The sequence below is a fragment of the Orcinus orca genome, chromosome 19, assembly GCF_937001465.1.
Source record: "Orcinus orca chromosome 19, mOrcOrc1.1, whole genome shotgun sequence".
In the NCBI taxonomy this organism is placed as follows: Eukaryota; Metazoa; Chordata; class Mammalia; order Artiodactyla; family Delphinidae; genus Orcinus; species Orcinus orca.
This window is the reverse complement of record NC_064577.1, coordinates 52,657,322-52,677,833: the sequence shown is the minus strand read 5'-3', so window position 1 is coordinate 52,677,833 and position 20,512 is coordinate 52,657,322. Positions and strand designations below refer to the sequence as shown.

At 47.6% G+C, this 20,512-nt stretch overlaps 1 protein-coding gene across 9 annotated transcripts in view; it reads left to right on the top strand.

The window, feature by feature from the left end:
* Positions 1 to 54: 54 nt before the first annotated feature.
* MSI2 (musashi RNA binding protein 2) overlaps positions 55 to 20,512 on the top strand; it is a 389,547-nt gene continuing 369,089 nt past the window's right edge. For 2 of the 9 annotated variants that reach the window (XM_049701558.1, XM_049701562.1), the window contains exons 1-5: positions 55 to 262; positions 565 to 605; positions 932 to 1,013; positions 1,723 to 1,807; positions 5,622 to 5,663. In XM_049701558.1, coding sequence (XP_049557515.1) covers positions 201 to 262; positions 565 to 605; positions 932 to 1,013; positions 1,723 to 1,807; positions 5,622 to 5,663 — 312 coding nt within the window. In that variant the 5' untranslated portion in view covers positions 55 to 200. The remainder of the gene's footprint in view (positions 263 to 564; positions 606 to 931; positions 1,014 to 1,722; positions 1,808 to 5,621; positions 5,664 to 20,512) is intronic. The other 7 variants (XM_049701559.1, XM_049701563.1, XR_007473301.1 and 4 more) reach the window with 6 other exon arrangements.

Here is a 20,512-nt window from a genome sequence, read left to right as displayed (position 1 = left end):
CTAAGCCGAGCCCACGTGTGACGGCTCTCGCCGCTGCCCCGGCTCCACCGCTCTTAGAGAGATTCGGAGGAGCCCGGGCGGGGGGGAGGAGGAGGGGGAGGAGGGAGCGGGAGATCTCGGGGCTCGGAGCCGGCCGCCGCTCCGCTCCGATCGCTGTGGGGCTCGGTTTTTTGGGGGTGGGGGGGCGGGGGGGCTCAGATATGGAGGCAAATGGGAGCCAAGGCACCTCGGGCAGCGCCAACGACTCCCAGCACGACCCCGGGTAAGTTTCCAGCCGCTGCCCACCGCGCCGCCTCGGGCTCGCTCTCCTTGCAGCGGCGGGGACGGCGGTGCGCGGAGCCGGGCATCTCCCGCGCCCCCCCCTCCCGCGCGCCCCCCCCCCCCCCGTGGAAGTTACACACCTTTGGATTGCATTTCGCCGTCACCTTCTCCCCCACCCCACCTCCGCGCTCTCGCTCGCTCGCTCCCCCCCCCTCCCCGCTTTCCTTTTAGCTTTTGTAAGTTACACGTCAAAATGGCCGATCTGACATCGGTGCTCACTTCTGTTATGTTTTCACCCTCTAGTAAAATGTTTATCGGTGGACTGAGCTGGCAGACCTCACCAGGTAAGGGAGGGAGGGGGGGACGCCTGGGTCCCCCCCTTCTTGGCTTCTTTATTGCTCTTTGTTATCCCGGTGTAGGAGCCCCCCCCTCGCCATTGGCTCCCCACTTCTCCTGTGCAAGGTTATTTTTTTAAATAGCAAATCCTTTCCGAGCCCTCTACGCGACCTCTGTTGCCGAATTTCCCCCGCGTGTGCAAAAAAAAAAAAAAAACCCAGAATAACAACAGAAAACTACTTTTGGTTTTTGTCCTTGATCAAAATTTGCATTGCTTTTTTTTTTCCACACCTTCTCCCCCCCCCCCCCAATCTCTCTCTTTCTCTCCCTACAGATAGCCTTAGAGACTATTTTAGCAAATTTGGAGAAATTAGAGAATGTATGGTCATGAGAGATCCCACTACGAAACGCTCCAGGTAAAGCATTCCCTTCTGGATTTTGTCTTTATTTTAGAACAAAGTTTAAGTGTTATTTTTGGAGGTGTCTTCGGAAGTAGCTAAGCGGATTTAGAATGGGGCTCAGGCATGTGGCTGGTTTCGAACGTCGCTCCATCCTCCCCCCTCCTCCATTAACCCCAAAGGTTATTGTTAATTGGGGCTGAATTCTGGATACACAGATGCCCACATCTCCGCTTTAAGTCATTTTCCCGTCGCTTCTTTTTCTCCTGTTTCAAATGACATTCAGCTTCATTCACTTTCCACATAGTTGTTTTTTTTGTTTTTTTTAATGTGTGCTTCCCCCGCACTCCCAACTCCCCGAACTCTTAAGCCCCTTTAGAAAGCTGGTTGGATCGTCTCTAAGTGCCTGGGTTTCTTCGGAATAAAACAAAGCGTTAAAGAAAGGGAAGGGGAGGAGGAGGAGAGAGACTGAGGTGGCGAAAGAGTGGAGACACCAGCGTTCTCCAAGTTACCTCCACCCGCCCTGCCCCCGTTCCACTTCCCCCATTAACCTTGATGTGTTTCCTTGCGAGGCCGAGGGCTGTAGGCAGGAGGGGGTGGGGAGGGTGGGGAGTGGGGGTGAGCGGGGGCAACTTTGCTCTCCGTTCTGCATTAGGGCTCGCTCCTTGTTGCTCTCGATGGTGTCACATTTTCTTGTTTGTTTTTCTCCCTCTTTGTCTCATTTCAGAGGCTTCGGTTTCGTCACGTTCGCAGACCCAGCAAGTGTAGATAAAGTATTAGGTCAGCCCCACCACGAGTTAGATTCCAAGACGGTAGGTTGCTTTTCCTTGTTGTTGTTGTTTGCCCCTTTTCAGGACCGATCTGGGCATTGACAGCCCAATTTAAAGAGACAGTGTCTTCTTTTGCTTCTGTGCTGAGAACTGGGTACTTTGAAGCAGAGGTTGCAAGTCGGTCCTAAAGTTTGCCGCAAAGGCTGGATTTGGGGTTTTCTTTTTAGAGCCTGTCCCACTGCAGCCCCAGATGCTGCCAGGCCTAGGCTTGGGGGAGGGGTCGGCTTGGGGAGAGGCTATCTTCCGGGCCAAAGGACCCTGCGAAGAAACTCCACCACCGATCAGAGGCAACTTTTCTTTGTCAGCCGAGCCCAGCCCGCGTTACCAACTGTGGCTGTGGGAATCGGCTCTTAGAAGGCACAACTTGCTTCATGGCCGAGGGGGACTGGGGACAGGAGGAGGTGAGGGGGCACTAATCACAGTCCAGGCAACAGGTTCCTCTTGGGCATTTCGGATTTGGAATGTGGTTTGAGAAGGAAAGGATACCTCCCAGATCCAAGCTGGGCATCCAGTGGGTGACTCCAGATGGTGTGAAATCTAAGGCTGATAAGGTCTTGGGTTTCAAAGTGGGTTTTTTTTTGTTTGTTTTTTCTTTTCTTTTTCAGATCCTTTGAGTGTGGGTACTTTTACAGCATTAGAAGGTTTTAAAGTCCATTGTTGAGGGGATAAAAGTCTCTAAGGGCAGAAGAGGAAGGGAAGAAAGTATCAGTGTATAATAATACATTTAATGGGGGAGAAGAAGGGGAGTTCGTAGCATTTTATTGTGGCTCTCCTGCCTTCCTTGTCTACTAGAATTTCCCCACGGTTTTTATTCATCCGCCTTAAGGCAGGGGCCCGGAGGTGACTTTGGGATACAGTGCTGGGCTGCTGGGGACTTCACCTCTCTGTGGTGGGTGAGTGGGATGGGGGCCGGGGTAGGGGTGGGGTGGGGTGGGGAATCTCTCTCTAGTCCCAGCTGCCAGTGCAGAGCTTGGGCAAGTTGTTCCCTGCCTCTAGGCCTCAGTTTCCTCTTCTGTAAAATAAAGGAGTGGAACAAGTGATCTTCTCATGTCCCTTTTGGCTTTAACACTGAATGGCAGAGAAGACGAGAACCTGGCCACCTTTGGTACCCTTGAATTGATTTTGCAAATTTACCCTTTTTCTCTGATCAGAGGTCAGGTGCATGCCTCCTCTCCCCCCACCGCCCCCCCCCCCAAAAAAGAGGCCCACACTTTAAGTTGCTTTATTAATTGCACTGAACTTGTCCTAGCTCGTGGCCCGGCCTTTTTGCACTTTCAGATCATTTAATTTCAGGGACAGTCATTTGCAGGGTGATAACGGATGTCTGAAGAATTTTTATCTCTTTGACTTCTTGGCTAGACAGTTCAAAAAGCTAGTAAAATTAAAGAGGAAAGATATTTCAAGGCAAATTCGGGAATTTATTATTCACCCCTCTGTCCATCCCGGGTGGGAGAAGTATTAATAGTATTTGATTTCTGTTGTGTCTGGTGGGTCATCTCCCTCAGTATCAGATGCAGCGCCTGCAGTTTTCCCTCACTAATTGTTTGTAGACATGTTTTGGTCACTATTATTTAGTATAACCTAGCTTTTGACTTTGTTTCAACGTTCAGTGCCGGAGGCAGAAGCGGTTGGTTTATTGACATGGAAACGAGGATCTTGTTTACTGTTACCTTAAAAGCTTTGTTTAGGTAACGGCCATTCACATCCAAAATAGTACCCTAGTCTTTTCCTAGAGGATTTGTAGCTACAGTAAGTAGAGTTGTACTTAACTAACTAATGTTTTCATTTTTGGTAGTTTTCTTTTTCGTTCGTTTTTAAAAAACAGTTGACAGGGATGTACAAAAGGTTGGGATTTGCCTTACTTCTCTCGACCCGTCCTCTCCTTTTAAGATCTCAGCGTGTACACTTGGCCCACAGAAGATCTCTCATTGTGGTATAACACGCTGTTACCGCAATACCCTATACAGGAGTTCTGAATTGGCTTCGAGTTTTGTAACTGTAGATCTATATAATTTTTTAGCGGTCTGCTTTCTTTACTTCTCCCTGCTCTCCTCTGGCTCCCTCACCTCTGACACGTTCCTCACCTTTTTTACCCCACAAACAAGGTGACTTATTATTGCAGTTGTGTGCTGATCAGCTAAAAAAAAAAAAAAAAAAACTTTGGGAGAGTGTTTATGAAAAGACATATCTGTCTTACGTTTGGTCAACAGAATGGAAAATCCACACCTGTTGTATTTCTCCTGTCGACAGCTCCTAGTCTGTGCTGAATATACCTGTAGCTGTGGTAATGTTAATCTCCACGAAAGGGTAGTTTACTAGATCAGAGATTTTTGTCTGTTTTAGTTTTTGCAAAGTAATCTCTCATTTCTCAGGTGATGTTTAAAGGTGGAAAACATGCTGCAGACTTTTATGAGGTCTTTAAACTACCTTAATAAAAGTGGTAAATCTTTATGTCTTACTGGTTAGGTCCTAGGGGCTGTTAAGTCTGGGAACAGAGTTAGCTCTGGTGTGACTTTCCCCCTCCTCTGTGCTTTTACCCAAAGCATTACTCTCCCCGCCCCCGCCCCCCATGGCAGAACTGAAAACAAGGTTGAGATTTACATTTTAAAAGGGGAAAATTTTAATATGAAAGCCAAAGCGGATAAATAAATAACTTGTAGCTGTATTCATGCCACGCTCCGTGTTGAATTTTACCCAGAGATTTGTGACATTTAGAAAACTAATGAAAACTAACAATGGGAATATTTTTTCATTCTTTCCTTACCCATATTTTCTGTCCAACAACTTCCCCCCCGCCCCCCAAATCAGCCTATTAGACTCAAATGCTTCTGTGGGAATTGTTCAGAGTTTTAAAGCCAGTCCCTGATTCAGATCTGCAGATGTCTGATCTGGTGTACTGGTAGTTTTTCCGTTCAGACTGGGGTTGGGGTAGCGGGAATATCCTAAGTGTTGCACTAGATTCTGACTGCTTTTTTCAGTAATTTTTTTTTTTTTTTTTATCCTCTCCCCATAACAGCCTTACTTTTCTAATATGGGTTTAGGTTGCTCATAGATTTTTACCCCCTGTGATTTTGAAAATCCAGGTGCATTTATCTCCGATGTTTCCATTTATTTTAATTTATTATTTTTAAGAACCCACTCAGGCTCTGTAGTTTTTGACACCTGCTTTCTTTTGAGGTATAACTACAGAAAGAACTATCCTTTTGACTTATCTTAGGTAATTTTACTTTTGCCAAGATGAGTGAATTAATTCAAGCAGATCATGGTGTTGCATGTTGATGGGGAGTTTTTTGGACATTGTTGACTTAAAAAAATTTTGGAATCCCCTTCCCCACCTGTGTTGTTTAGTTATCATTGAGGAGGAGAACTACCATCCAGTTCCGTGCTGCTGGAAGGGTCTTCCATGTAAATTTCAGGTTATGATTTTTTTTTTTTTTCAGTGATGATGTTCTCATCTTTTCTCCCAGCCATGCATTGCAAATTAGATGCATGAAGCCCTAATGCAAGCAAAGCCCTTGCCTGAATAAGAACACATGAGATCTGGTGTGTTACAGCATTACACATTGAAATTCATGGTGGGATGTTTCAGAAAGGCTCACTGTGTTCGTTACATTTTGGGAGAGACCGTTGCAGTTTAGATCAAACTTGAAGGAAGCTTTTAAGTTGCCTGAGAAGTTACTAAAAGCTGGGTTAAAAGCCTGAGAAATGAGTGATTAATAACTAGGTGATTAGTCAGAATTGTTTTTCTTCCCTCAAAGTCATGCAGCTGACTCCTGCTTTTGCCTTTTTTCCCCAGATTGACCCCAAAGTTGCATTTCCTCGTCGAGCGCAACCCAAGGTAAGTAGGAGAATCAGTAATAGGATTTTAGCACTCCGAGGTGGTTGCCAAGGATTTCAAGTTTCCAACAGAGCACTGGCAAGGAAGCGTTGAAACCTGGTGCACACCGTTTCTTCAGGGTATCAGCACGTGGCTGTGGAGAGGCCAGGGCAGGCGCTCTGTGAAATAACCGTGCGTCTGCAAGTCAGCTGTCCCCAGGTGGGTTCTGAGCATCCAGCTGGGGGCAGGGGCAAGCCCGATCCTTCCTGGGAGGACATAGCTCCATCTGTTGCAATATTTATGCAAGTGTTCTATTTATTTTTTAAGCATCGCTGAGATCATATCAGAAAAAGTTGGATATTTACTCGTGACTCTTTGTTGGAGGGTACTCTTCTGAGGTCTTACAACTTAGAGTTTATGGAGGGGAGTAGAATTTAAGTAAACAGCTTGTCCTTTCTTGGAAAAACAACTTTGTAGACCCATGAAGCCCTCAATCTGACAGGAAGTGTTTGGATGTATTGGTTTCAGGTAGGTTGGGTAAATCTGGGCATACTTGAAGCCAGCAGTGCTACTCTTTGGTGCAGGTGCTGGTGCCTGGGCGGAGAAGTGCTGGAAACGTTGTCCCTTTGTAGGAGTGGTACTATAAGGCTTGCTGAAAGGCTTGAGATAGGGCTTCACCTTTTCCCAAGTGTGTAGTTAACGTAATTTTCACTGAGCTTGCCAGGTGTGGCCACAGTATCACAGCTGCATAAAGCTTAAGGTGAAATTTAAAGGGCCTATGGCTTCCACACTAAATTTGCACTTTTTAATTATACTTTTTTCTTCCCCGGGTAATATCGGAAGAAATACTTTTTCCGCATCTTGTGGTCTTGGCACTCTTTCAAGGGAAAGGGGAAAAGGTGAAGCGTTTGACTGTAGGTCATAAAGGGATAGTGCTGTGGTTTTAGCAAATTCAGTTTATTTCTTTAAGCATGGTCTCCCAGAAGTGGAACCTTTGAGCCGTGCAAAGGAAGGAATGGTTCTGTACATTAATGAAGAAATAGTTGGCTGTCGTGGACGGTGTTTTGAGAATTTCAGGTTGGAGCCTGCCATGTGATTCCCTCCTTCCTTCCTTCCTCCTTCCCTGCCTCCTTCCCTTCCTCTTTCCCTCTCTTCCCCCCTCCCTTCCCTCTCTCTCTCCCCCCTCTTTCTTCCATGTCTTCCCTTCCCTTCCGTTCCCTTCTGTTCCCTTCCCTTCCCCTTCCCTCTTTCGAAGGAAACACAAATCCTTAAACAAAAATAGTGAAATATTTTCTTTAGGCATTTTTTCCCCCTAAAGCTTAAGCAAATAATAAGAATTAATGAACCAAAGAGGTTAGATTATTTCTGTACTGAGCACAAACTTTGGGACCGTATTAAGTGTTTAAAGGTTGCTTTCCAAACTGTGTGTGATCCTTGACATTTCAGGAGGCTTCCAGGATTAGCAGTGTTTCCTCAGTTTGGAAGAATTGCTGTTTCTTCCATAAATGTGAATCTTCAAATTTCCAGGTTAGTCATTTGATCACCGAGAACTCGGATCAGATTACCCTAGAGGGAAACTGGAAAAATCCCTGACTTGGTCAAACCATGGGTTTGACCTGTTTTCTCCTCTCCCTTGCTGCTCCTCCCCAACCCCCCATTTTTTTTTAAAACCAGGAGGACAATATTTTATTTTAATATACTCTGGCATTTGGCTTTTCACGGATGCACTGAACTTAAAAACGAGGCAATATTTCTCAAACTTGTCAAAGTGTGCCCCCCACCCCTGGAGTCTGGGTTGGCTTAGGTGAATCATCAGACTTTTGGATGTGAGCTAACATTAAACCAGTTGGGGAAGGACATCTTTCCATGGAATTCTAGGAATTTCATAACAGTACCTTTTATGACACACGTTACTTTACAAGGAACTTTCCTATCCACTATCTCCATCTGAATCCCAGGTCCTGCAACACTGAGAAATCATCTACTCTCAGTTTGCTTATCTGTCAAATGGGAGTGATGACAGTCACGCCCTCAGAAGGGGGTCGTGAAGAGTAAAAGAGCCTGTCACAGGGTCAGGGCCTTGAGAATTAGCATTCTCATCCTCACCAGCATCATTACTGTTGGTTTAATCACCGTTGTTGTTGTTTTCAAGCTTAACAGCCTGTGTTTGGATCCCAGCTGTGCCACTTGTTAACTGTGAATTTGGGCAAATCCTTGAACTTCCTCAAATCTCAGTTTCCCTATCTCATTGAGTTTTGGTGAGAAGTAAATAAATGAAGAAAGGTAAAGTGCCTAAAAAAAGAGCTAGCATATGATAAAACATGTGGGATCTGCTGTTTTAGTCTTTTAAATTTCTTTTATTGAAGTACAGTTGATTTACAGGGCTGCGTTAGTTTCTGGCGTACAGCAAAGTGATTCAGTTGTACATGTGCGTGTGTGTACATATATATTCTTTTCCATTCTGGTTTAGTTACCTAATGTTTTTCTTGTTATTTTTGTGAGGCCCTCACACTACTCCTGTGAGAGGTCTAGTAATAATGACAGTGTTAATTGAGTTTGTGTGCCAGGCGCTGTGGTAGGGACACGATGAGTACTCGTATTCACCTCTGCCCTGTGAGGTGGCTGCTGGTATTACCTCCATTTTCTGGATGAGGAAACCAAGGCACAGCTGGGTTGAGAAGTGGTGTAACCTGGCTCCAGAACTGGGCCCTCTCCCGGCATTTGTCCTGCGGGGGCCCCGAGGGGTACGCAGGTGGAGCCGCTCTGAGCAGTCACCAGGCTGTGCGGAACGGAACCACAGCCGGCACCTCCGGACCTCGAGGTTCCGTGGTTGGGTGATTCGCCCAACCCCTGTGATGTCATACCATTGTGTGACACTGGTGTGCCCCAACATCCAGCCCTCAGGGCATCTTTCAGAGGGTTCTGGGGCTGAGGATGGGGTGTGGTGGTTGGGAACTGGGGCAGGGTGTGGAGAGAGCGTCTTCCTTGTCAACGGTTATTTTCCGATAGAATTTGAGTCCGACCAGGGGGATTTCAGACTGAAGGGAGTGTTGGAGGCCAAAACCCAGCTGGCAGGAGAGTAGAACGTTAACTCAAGCCTTGTTTATTTATTGTCTCCAGTAAAACTTGTGTGCGTTTGCGTTAGGGTCTCAGTGGCAAGGTGAGCTGTGCCTCTCCTCGGGGACTGGGTGTAGAGCTTGTCAATGATGCGTCAACGTGTCTCTCAGTTAAGATTCATTTCTCTGCTCTCTGGCTGTCCCTCCGTGCTAACACTTGCCAGAGAAATATTCCGTGGAGGTGTTAAAACAAGACTGGTGGAAAGAAACTGTAACTGAATACAAAAGAAAATCCACGGCAGCGAAGAACAGATTTCATATTAAGACTGTCATAATATTCTTTAATGTATCACATAAATAAAAATCTGTTTTGACGAGAATTTTAATGAGCAACCCAAGGAAGGGTTTTGAATCCTGCAGTTCATCTCTCCCTCTTTGCGATAGAAATGTTCACATCTCAAGTGAAGTATAATGGGCATTATTAACTAGTCGAGGGGAAGCTCTTTGGAGACTAGTGGCCGTTAATTAGTGAAGTACATTTTGATCAGAAGAAGATAGGTCTGTTCTGTATCTTTCTATTTCTCTGGATGATGACTTCATTTGGTAAAATATGTAAGAGTTTCCCTCCCCTCTATCTTTAAAGATTAAAGTGGTCATGCTGCTCTAAAAAGATGACTTAATTTGAAGCCGTTGGAGAAACGGGGATGATTGAGATCAATCATGTCATATCCTTTTGTCGGTCTTTTTGGGCAGGAGTGTTGGCTACCTGGAAGAATTTTGCTCAAGCTTTTGGGTTCTTTTTCTTGTGTGGAGAAACCAAGAGACTGCCTAGCATCTTGGGGCAAGAGTGAGTCTGGGCGCAACTCACCATCTGCCCTAATTACCCTCATGTATAATAAAGCATTCCCCACTCCCCTGATTACCATTTTCCTCCTTCATTTTTCGAGGCCAGAACCTTATCTGTTTATCAAGAGAGATCTCATTTGTTCAGCCTATCTCCAGTTGCCTTTGGTCACTGCTGGGTGACCCTGGGCAAATCACCTCGGCCCGCCAAGCCTCAGTTTCCTCCCCTTTAAAACTGGGATCGTGGAGCACCCCACATGGAGCTGTTTTCTTTTTTCAAAAATATTTATTTATTTAGGCTGTGCTGGGTCTCCATTGTGGCACGCGGGATCATCGTTGCAGCATGTTTAGTTGCGGCATGCATGTGGGATCTAGTTCCCTGACCAGGGATCGAACCCTGGGCCCCCTGCATTGGGAGTGCAGAGTCTTAGCCACTGGACCACCAGGGAAGTCCCTGGAGCTGTTTTCAAGAGGAATGCAGAAGTCTTTGCCGGTAGCCTGGCACCAAGTAGCACCCGGCAAAGATCTGCTGATACTATTATTATAGACTTATTTGTGTAGAATAAGGAAAATTACGATGGTGCAAATGCCCTAAGAAAATGCTTCATTGGAATGTAAGCCCCCTGACGCCAGTGGCCTGCTGATGGTTGGCATTTGGTAACTGTTTGCTAAATGAGTGTGTGGAATCCAGCCTGCATTTTTCACAGGGGAGGCAGTAGACACTCAGGGGAGTTATGTCGATCGTCACAGGCCGCATAGCTAAGTTGTGGCAAGATCGAGCCAGAAGCCGGGTTTTCCTGCCCCCTGGAAGGCTCTCCAGATGGGTTCGGCGCAGCCTGGGTGTCTCACGCACCCACGTCCTGTTCCGGGGGGGGCAGTTTCTCGGCAGCTTCTCAAGGGCGAGGGGTGAGTTTTCGACATCTGGCCTCCCCTGCTGCTGTGGGTCGGGTCCTCCAAGTGTCTTGCAGATCCTGGGTGATGTGCAGCTGTCATCTGGGCAGCCACAGTTAACCGACCTGCCGGTGGGTTTCTGTCGCCAGCAGGGATGTGGTGGGGTGTCTGCAGCCCTCGTCCGCAGCAGCGAGGGCCTCGGGGGATTAGTGGCTTAGCTTCTTTCTTTTCGGGGAGCCTGGCTGCTTCCTTCGTTCCCGGTAGCAGCAGGTGTCAGCTCAGAGGGGAGGGCACCTTCTCCTACAAATGTCCTTTCCCTGGCTTTTTGCCTCTCCTCATGTGCTTTCGTTTCCGTGTTAAGGTCAGTCCACGCGGATGCTGGAGGGCGTGTGTTCTGTGTCAGATGTTTTTGGCGGACAGGTGAGACCCCCGTGCCCCTCCGGGGAAGGAGAAGGAGGAATGCTCTGAGGAATCAGCTGACCCTCCTGGGTGCCTCTTGAGACTGCATCCATTCTTTTTGTCCTATTTTGTATTTTGAAACCCCGAACGTTCTCCGGCCAAGAGCCCTGAGAACACAAAACAGAGATGGGGCTCCTCATTTCTGCCCTCTTGTTTGATCTGGTGTGTTCATTTACTAAGAGCGCCTTTCATTGTTTGTACTTGCTGACTGTCTGTGTGTGCACCCACTTTCGGGGGGATTTAGGAAACCCTCCTTGGCTTCCCAATGCCCACCGAACAAACTTTAAACTTAGCCTGGGCGGCAAGGTCCTTCAAGATCTGTATGGGGGTCTTCTTCCAGCCTGTTCCCCAACTCATCTAACCTTTTGCTGCTTAGAACCTGAGTGTTCCGCCTTCTCTGAAGAGCTGCCCTTTTGTGGGTCCCCATCTGCACTGCCCTTCCGTCTCTCTACTGTACGAAACAGACCCCTCTTTCAAAGCCCGAGTTAGTCGTTACCTTTTCCACGAAGCTGTCCCTCCTTCTTCTTGGACGTAATACTTCTTTCTCTGGATTTTCACAGCACTCTACCTTTTCTTTGGTTATGGCCCTTCCAATAATAATAAATTAGCAAAAACCGTATTGATACATCCATTAGCCATTGTGCCGGGCACTCACTCATTCATTCGTTTATTCACCAAACGTTACTGAGCACCTGCCATGTGCCAGACACTTGTGTATGGTTCTGGGGATGGCGTGGAGAATAAGACAAAGGCCCTGCCCTTGTGGGGCTTTCACTCTGGTGGGGCAAAGAAGCGGTGAGCAAAGTATACAACACGCCGGCCGGTGTGAGAACCTCAGCAGGGTAAGAGTGATGGGGGTGGGCACTGGCCATATCTTTAATACATTCAGATGCCACATTCAGTGTTCAGTAATTATTTCTCAGTCTCTGCCCAGCACCGGGGACCAACCTCTGTGTTAGGCGCTTTGTTCTGGGTTTTATAGTTCCTTAGGTTCGTGCCTTATTGCCTCTACTGGACAATAAAGGCACAAGCATATTTTACTCACTAAAAAATAACCCTCAGCTTTTAGTCGTGCTCTTTTGCACACTGTGACCTCCATTTAGATAGAATGAATGCAGGATGACAATGGAGACACAGCGCTTGTCTTCAGGGGTCTTACCTCTAGGTTGGAAGGACGGGGTGCTGCCCGTGCTACAGGAGAGGATTCTATAAGCACGGTAAGAGAGGTCGGAACAGCATTTCGAAGGAGGAGTGAAGATAGCCCCTTGAGGGAGGTAGTTTTTGCCCCAGATTCTGAAGAACAGGTAGGAAGGAAGAATGGCAGGAATGCAGTTCTTCCTACTGGGGGCCAGGAGGTCAGGAGGTCAGGACCTGCAGCTGCAGGAAGAGGGTGTGTGCTGCCCGGTGCTCTAGGATGGGGCCTCGTTGGCCGGCTGGGCCAGCTCGTGGAAGGCCTTGAATGCCAGGCCAAGCAGGTGTGGCTGTGTTTTGCTGGGCAGGCGCTGGGGCGCCTGTTGTGTGCGTGCAGGACCGTGGAGCTGCTCCGTACAATGTGCTGAGCTCTTTTGGACCAGTGTAGAAGCTGGGTCCCTGATAGGACTGTGGTTGTGCCGTTTCATGGGGAACTCCCCGCCCTGGACTTGTGCCTTAAGCATAATTCATCCTGCGTTCTTTCGACCCTTTCTTAGGAGTGATGTTCTGGGCAGATACCACCCCTGATCTGTGGGGTGTGTGGCAGCTACAGAGAGCTCTATCATTCTCTTGTTTCCGCCTTATCCCCTCCTCTCCTTTTTGCCTCCTTAACAAGGGACCGTGAAATAGACAGAATTCCAAAGTTTTGTACTTGTGATCTTGACCTTACCGCGTGTAGACACTGAGGTTTGGAAATCACAGATTGTATGACACCAATGGCTGCTCTGTGGCTCGGAGCATCCTGACCTGTGATTTCATAGGTAGTGCTGCTTGGGGTCACCTTGGGTGAGTGGCTGCCTAGTGTGCGGGACGTGAGGTTTTGGAATCATGACTTCTGCCTTCCGTGCGGTGTGAGAGGTGTGAAAAGGCGGGGTCTTGGGCCCGAGCCCCCCGTAGTACATTGTAGTAGCAGCTGAGGATGGTTGGTCCAGTTGGGACAGTATTTGGCTCCCCAAAAAACAAGGTGCCCCTTTTCACCCTCTCCTTCAAGCGTAGATAGCATCAAGCTCCCAGCTCTCTGGGAAGTTATTCTTAGGGAGGGTACTTCTTTATTTTATTTGAATAATCAAAAAGAAAAGTCTTAAACTCAGAATAATGACGGTCACATATTGTGTTTCAGTTTATGTTCAAGGAACCGTATGAGCCTCTCTCTGCTTAATCTTTAATTTAGTCCTTACAACAGTCCTTGGCATTAGTTGGTATTCTCTCCATTTGACAGGTGGGGAAACTGAGTCCGAGGGGAATAAGAAGCTTTCCTAGGGCCACAGAACTAGTAAGGGTCAGGGTTGGCCTTTGGTCTGAAGTCTGTCTGAATCCCAAGTCCCTTTGCCCTCTTAACCGCTCAGCCCCCCTGCATCCAACAGGAGTGGGTAGATTTTATGTTCTTGCGCTTTGCCTGAATATTATAAAACGCTCAGGCTGAGGAGTAGCGTTTGTTCTCCTCTGGTCAGGAAGTTTCAAATTAGTTTCTATCGCCTATTTTTTAAGAACCTGTTTAGCACAGTTAAATGCCACTTACTAGCTACGGAGTTTTAGACAAATCACTTAATGGTTTTGCGCCTGCGTTTCTTCATCTGTAAAATGAGGATTTTAATATTTCCTACATCCTAGAATTGTTCAGGGAATTAAGTAGGTTAACACATATGAAGGGCCTAGGGTGGTATCTGCACATAGAGGGTCCAGGGTAGGCATCTGTTACTGTCCCCAGAGACGGCACTGCCCAGATTGTAACAGGCCCTTACCTAGTAGCTCATGGGTTGATTGGTACTGTTGGCCCTTTCTAGGGGTGATGGATAGAACAGCACGTTGAGATTTGGGAAATTCTATGTCAGTGGCTCGGTCTCCTCCTGGGGTCCTGGCTCTCGAAGGGAGCATCCTTTATCTTGGGGATACTCCGTGGGCATTGGGAGTGCATTTCCTTTTCTGCATCTGATGCGTGTTTTTGCTGCTTCTGGGAGTGGAGTCCTGGGGAGCAGCGGGGGGACAGCCGAGACACCGCTGTGTGAGAGGTGTCCCTGTGAGCCTCTGTCTCCCAGTCCTGGTCTTTATCTGCCTGGGGGTGGTTCCACCAATGACTGATCTGAAAGCATCACATTCATTTATTTGTCACTGGCTGTGACAGGCAAGTTAATGCTAATGGGTTCTTTTTTTAGCCTGTTGTCTGGGATGAGTTTCACCCAAATGTCCTGAAATCTAAGGCATTAGGGGAACGTGTAACTTTTATGGCAGGGGAGGATTTAAAAGATAAATAGGGTTTTGTACGCAAGGGCCTTAAATTTAGGTTAGGGACAACAGCGGCCAAGGAGGGGATATTGGGCCGGCCCAGAGTCTTCTTTTTAAGAAATCCATTCAGAGCTCTAAATTGCTGTTTCTGTTTCAATTATGTGACAATTTCAAGGGTTTAGAAAAATCTAATAAAATGGTCTTGATGCTGCATTCCGGGGACAGAGTGCTTTAGAAGATCCAGGAGAATAAATTCCTTGGGGGTCAAGAGAGTCTGTTCATGCCACCCCGGGCCTTCTTTCGTCTGGGTTTTTACATTTTTATTGTTTTGAAGGGCAGAAAACGGTGTGGGAATGTATTCAGGGCTTCATCTGTATCCTCCACCGAAATGAATTATTCTCTTTGGGCAATTGCAAATAGACAGGCCCCTGCAATCGCTAGCTTTTTTTTTCTTTTTAAAGCCGGCCTGTTGTAAGTGACTTTCAGAGTACGGTTTGTGTGTGTAATAATTTTGAATAAAGCACCAAAGAGAAGAAACTGGAGGAGGGGAAAGCGTGAGCAGAGAGGCCCTCGGAAAGTTTTTTTTTCTTTTCTCCAATTCAAGCTTTTGATCGTTTCCCAAGGAGCAGAAGTTTACAATGGCAGCCGGCTTCGGGCTGCCTGCAGGAACAGAGTGCAGAAAGACCTAGTGTAGCAAAATGTGATGCTGAGTGACATTAATGAGGTGACGGCTCCAGTGGGAGAGGGGCAACTGTCCAGCAAGGTGGAGCGGTTCCCAGGACTTGCCCTCTGCTGAGCGTGTCTCCTTCTGCACACGTGTGTGTGTGCACGACGCGCTCGAGTTTCCTGTCTTCCAGTGAAAGTTGTAACACCAAATCCCGCTCAGATGGCTGCAGTATTCCCCACCCTCGAGAGGCCACGTGTGGCGAGGGCTGTATTCCCACTTACTGAAAAGTCAAGTGTTCAACCGGGAGGCATTTTGGTTTACCTTCTGAGCATCTGCTGGGGCCTGGGTGGGTGGCTGGTGAGGCCGCCTTGGAGCACCAGGGCCAATATCCTCATCTCTGAGATGGATTCCAGGGAGGCGGGAAGAGAAGGCCTGTTGGCCAATGGCTTTTTTTTTTTTAAAGCCCTAGCCTGATAACATTTCATATTGATGGTATAGATGGAACATTGTAACAACTGCTTCTTAAATATTTTAGTGCCTTAGAGAGTATTTCCATGTTGCTCTTGTGCAAGAATTTCCAGTTACTCAAGAAAAGCTGCAACATTTCAGGTAGATTACCTGGTAAGGAGGTGGGGAGCCTGAGTCTTGCTGCCTTACTGGATAGGACCTTGGGAGGGAGTACCTGGCCTGGTTGTCAGGCACTTCCAGAAATGAGGCTGGAATGTCTATCTGATTCCTCATCCTGGTGTTGACATGAGCGTTCTAAAGAGTAATGGGCAAGTGTTTGAAAAGCTGCCGTGAGGGGCTTCCCTGGTGGCGCAGCGGTTGAGAGTCCGCCTGCCGATGCAGGGGACGCGGGTTCATGCCCCGGTCTGGGAAGATCCCACAGGCCGTGGAGCGGCTGGGCCCGTGAGCCATGGCCGCTGGGCCTGCGCATCCGGAGCCTGTGCTCCACAACGGGAGAGGCCACAGCAGTGAGAGGCCCGCGTACCGCAAAAAAAAAAAAAAAAAAAAATCTGCTGTGAGATTTTTAAGAAAAAAAATCTACCTGGGACCTGGAGTGGGGTGGGTGGGTGGAAATACAGTGTGCATTTATTGGCACATGTCTGTTTTGGTTTTTTGTTTTTTTTCCTTTCAACTCAGTTCCCTCTGGAATATCTCTCGAATATGTCATTTTTGTACCTAAAGGCAAACAAAAATGGTTAAACTTACACACATGACACTTAATAAAAGCCAGCCAGTAGGTTCATTGTCTCTTTTACCTGGGAAAAAGGGTCAAATTAGGATGCCTGAACCTAGGAAAAGATTGGGCTGTGAATCTCCACAAGACTGCTACATGTATCTGTTTCCTCTTCTGTTTTCAAAGCAGATAATTGGTTTTAGTAAGAACTTCTGACTTGATTAGGGGACCCTTAGGAAATTAAAGTGTGTTTGAATTTCACAAGTATAATTTTAATTATACAAATTTTGCGTTTTTCACTAGGGAGCCAGGTTCAGAACTTGTTTTCCTGTGCTAATAGGGGTAGTAAAGCTGATTATGGCAGAATGCCTTACTTAAATCGCTTTGAAAATAAAAATCCACTGATTTGATCATTGTTTTTCCCTGCAGTACACGATGTTCAGGTTAACGTCCGTACGTGTCCCATATCCTTGTTAAAAGTGATTTTTCACTGGATCCGCACAACTGTAGAACCTGACTGGCACAGTGGGGAGGGGGAACCTCATTATGAATTTTTCTGCTGCACTTGCTGAAAGAATTCTATTAAAGTGCTTTTGAGCACAAGTCCTGCCTGGGCAGCTCGTGTTTGGCTCGCTGCCACGTTAGCATGTTGTGATTGCCTTTATCGCCACATCATCCTGTTTGCTCAAAGCCTGTGCATTCACAGCGTTAGTTCTCCTCGCTGCCCCTCTTTAGCGTGACCTCTGGATGAAGCAGAAGGTACCGTGGAAACAGTCACCTGAGTTCTTCCCCAAGCTGTAGGAGATGATGGAGTGAGAATGATCAGACGCCCCGGGCATCCCCGGAGAAGGACTGATTGTGCTTATGGGAAGTGACCATTTTTCAGGGCTCTCTAGACAAAACCCCCCAAGTGTCGGGAAGTGCTCTGGGGGTTTGAACTCAAACATCCTCCAACATCTCCCCCTGTGCAGGGGCTTTAAAAGCTGCCTGGAGACCGGCTCCTCAGGCCCTCTGGGCTCTTGTCTTAGGTACTGACAAGGAGAGTTTGAATAGAACAATTATTCATGTTAGAGAAGTCGTGAGACCAGCTTGGGAATGAGTTGGGGTCATACAGGTTTGGGGCTGAAAATATGGGGGAGAAAGCTCCAAAGGTAGGCCTGATCTCACTCCATCCCCCACCCTGCACTGACTCATTGACTTTGTTAATTTTATTCCTCTCTATTGAGGTGGTATGGCTTAATGTTTGAGAGCATGGGCTCTGGAACTAGGCTGAGTTTGAATCCTTGCTCTGCCACTTAGCAGCTATGTGACCTTGCGCAAGTTATCTAAATATTCTGTGCCTTCGTTTTGTCATCTGTAAAATGGAGATAGTGTTCGTGGGTTTGTTGTGAGGATTACATGACTTAACATTTAGAGTGTTAAGGACAGTGTCTGGCGCACAGCGCTGTGATATGTGAGTTACCGTGTTGTCAGGAAGGGTGATGTCCTATGGCAGGTTTGGCAAAATGACTGCCTTGGTAGTTGGAGAATTGTTTTACGGACAGCAGTCTTCTGCCTTACTATTTTTTTATTTTTTATTTATTTATTTTTTGCCTTACTATTTTTTAAAATGTAATATTCGAGAACTACAAAAGAGCATATATACACACACATGTGGATTGTGTTCGTATACGAATATATACGACTTGAGAGGAATTGCATGTGATTTGGATCCGGACAAGCGCGTGTGCTGTAACACACGAGGCTTGTGCCTTGATAGGAGCGCGGCCTTTGGGCTCACAGGGACCTAGTCTGAATCTCGCTGCACTAACGCTGTGACCTTAGAAAGGCGTCCACACTTTTCTGAGCTTCAATTCTGCACCTAAAAAACTGGATGATGGAGTTGTGGGTCTGAAATGAGACACTGTAGGTAAGGCACCTGGTGTATGGTTGACACTCAGAACATGTTAATTTCTTCCCCGTGACCAGGGCATTTTTTTGTTTTCTTTTGTATCTTGAAACTGAGGGAGATGCAGAGTGTTCTGTTCTTATTGGAGATGAGACTAAAAGTCAGCTGATAAGTCCTTAGCGCACTGAGTGGAGAGAAGCAGATCTTAAGAAAGGGATGTTGGTAGCCTCAATCTACCCAGATTTTCAAGCGTAAGGCAGTACTTTTATTTTGTCAGGAACCTTAGATGGTATCAGCAAGTCTTTGAAGGTGGGCTTGTTCCTCTGACCCTCGGTGGTCCCTAGAAGCACTGGCTGGGTGGTTGAAGAGGTTTGGGGGGATGCTTAGAAGGAAGGAATAACTTCAGGGAAAGACGGGCTCCCAGCTGAGAATGAGGACAGTTGGGAGGGAGGGAGAACCTTGGGATGGAGGGTGTGATCTTTTCACAGAACTTTTACTTGGGGACTTGAAATATTAGGTTTTGATCCACAAGCCCGTGAGTTCGGTCATGTGAGTGGGAGTCCGTTTGGCAGTGCTCCAGGAAATGCCCACGGGTCCCAGCTATCGCCTGCTGGGTCCCTGACCCTCAAATCTTCTGCGGGGGATGGGAGAGCCCCCCTCATCTTAGGGCATCTGCAGTTTGCCTGTCCTCATCTCTTTGCTCATTTCCAAACTCATCCCCTGCACTTCATATCTGTCAGGAGGAATCCACCGGCCAGGTGTTGCTGGAGATGGAGAGCAAGATTATGATTTTAAGTGGATCCTGGGCTGGGGGAATGGGGTGTGTGTGTGAGTGTTAGCATGTAGAGGATGGAAAGGGGTGGCTTGGAGGAGGGAACTAGTAGTAGATTACATTGACTAATTATAGGGAAAAAGCCATATTTGCTGCTCCATTAAGTGATTGCTAGGCTATGAAGCAGTTTATTGTAATTAATGCAGAAACAGCAAATAAATGTTGGGTCTGGAGTGGAGGGTCTCCAGACACCCCTCCCCCTCCAGCGCTCTGTGTTCACTGCACCCGCCATTATCCTGTAGGTAAAGAGCCTTGGGGGACGCCTGCATCTGGTGGACTGAGGTGTGGAGCCTTCGACCAGTTTTCTGCTGGTTTATTGTGACAGCTAAGGAAGATCTCTAGCCTGATCTCCTCCAGACTCTTCCGTTGGGGCTTTTATGTTTGCTAAGGATGAAGGAGGAGGGACAAACCCAGGCCATCACCGCTATTCGTGCCACAGTCATTTTAATTTCAGGGCACGAGAGTGGCAGGTTATACATCCAAGTCCATCGCGCTACGGGCCGTGTGGAGTTGTGATTGCTTTCCTTGATGATTTCTTGTTCAAATCAGCGGTGCTCTTAATTTTCCAGATGAAGTAAGAAGAAAATTGGAGACTCCTCTCCCACCCTGTGTCTCTTCAGCCAGGGTTTTCTGAGCGTGACTCTGATTTGCAGGGTTCATGTTAATTAGGAGGCAGTTTAGACCTCAGTGGCTTGATGAGGGAGCTTCACGTCGTGACAAAGGTGGCTTCTTTTTGCACGTGCCTGCTTTTGGTGAAAATGTCTGGGTTTAAAAGCCAAGGGAATAAAGAGAGAGACAGAGAGAGAAAGGGATGAGGGCCTGTCTCTTAAAGAAATGCAACAGATTCTCCTGGGCCTTCAGGGAGGAACATGACGAGAGCTGGGCGTCTGGGTCCGGAGGAAGTTCTGCCTCTGTCTGCCCTCTCCCTGTCCCCAGCATCGTGGGGCCGTGACCGGTTTGCCGCCGCTGCTCTTTGCCTCAGTTTCCTTCTCTGTAAGGGAAGGTCCTAAAAGAGGCATGACTCATTTCCTTAGTTTCCAAATTGGGTGGTGCTCGAATTCCTCTGAGGCAAGTGCCCCTGTCAGTGCCAGGTCGCAGGCAGATGCTTCATTTTGTGCTGAGGCTCTAGGTTCTTGCTCCCAAGCCTTACCAGTGCTTACGCAGTCTTTTTGGGGAGGGTGGCAGAAAGGACAAGGACAGAGAGAGCCAGCAAGCTCCACTGTCCAGTCAGGGGGAGAGGAGCCCTAGACAGCTCGCTTCAGGTTGGATCACGTTAGGGGCCTTTCTTCTTTGGCCTGTGGATTTGGGTTGGTTTTCCTTTTGCCGGGCGTGGAGGGGGCAGGAGGGAGGGCCGCTGACCATGGATGTGAATGTTCCAGGCGCCGCGGGAGAGGCCTGGCTTCTCGTTCTTATCTCGGTGCTGAGTAGCTGAACTTGACCTTGGGCTAGTTGCCTTGCAGCCCTGTGCCTCCGTTGCCTCATCTGTAGACTGAGGAAAGATGGGGGAGTATGTGGTGGGAGCCAGCTGCGCTTAGGGTTTGAGAGAATAGGCTTAGGAGGCGGGCAGCCTTAGAGTTTTCTTTCTGGCCTAATAATTTCCTAGGTTGTGGGACTTTGGGAAGTTCACTTAACTTTGCTGG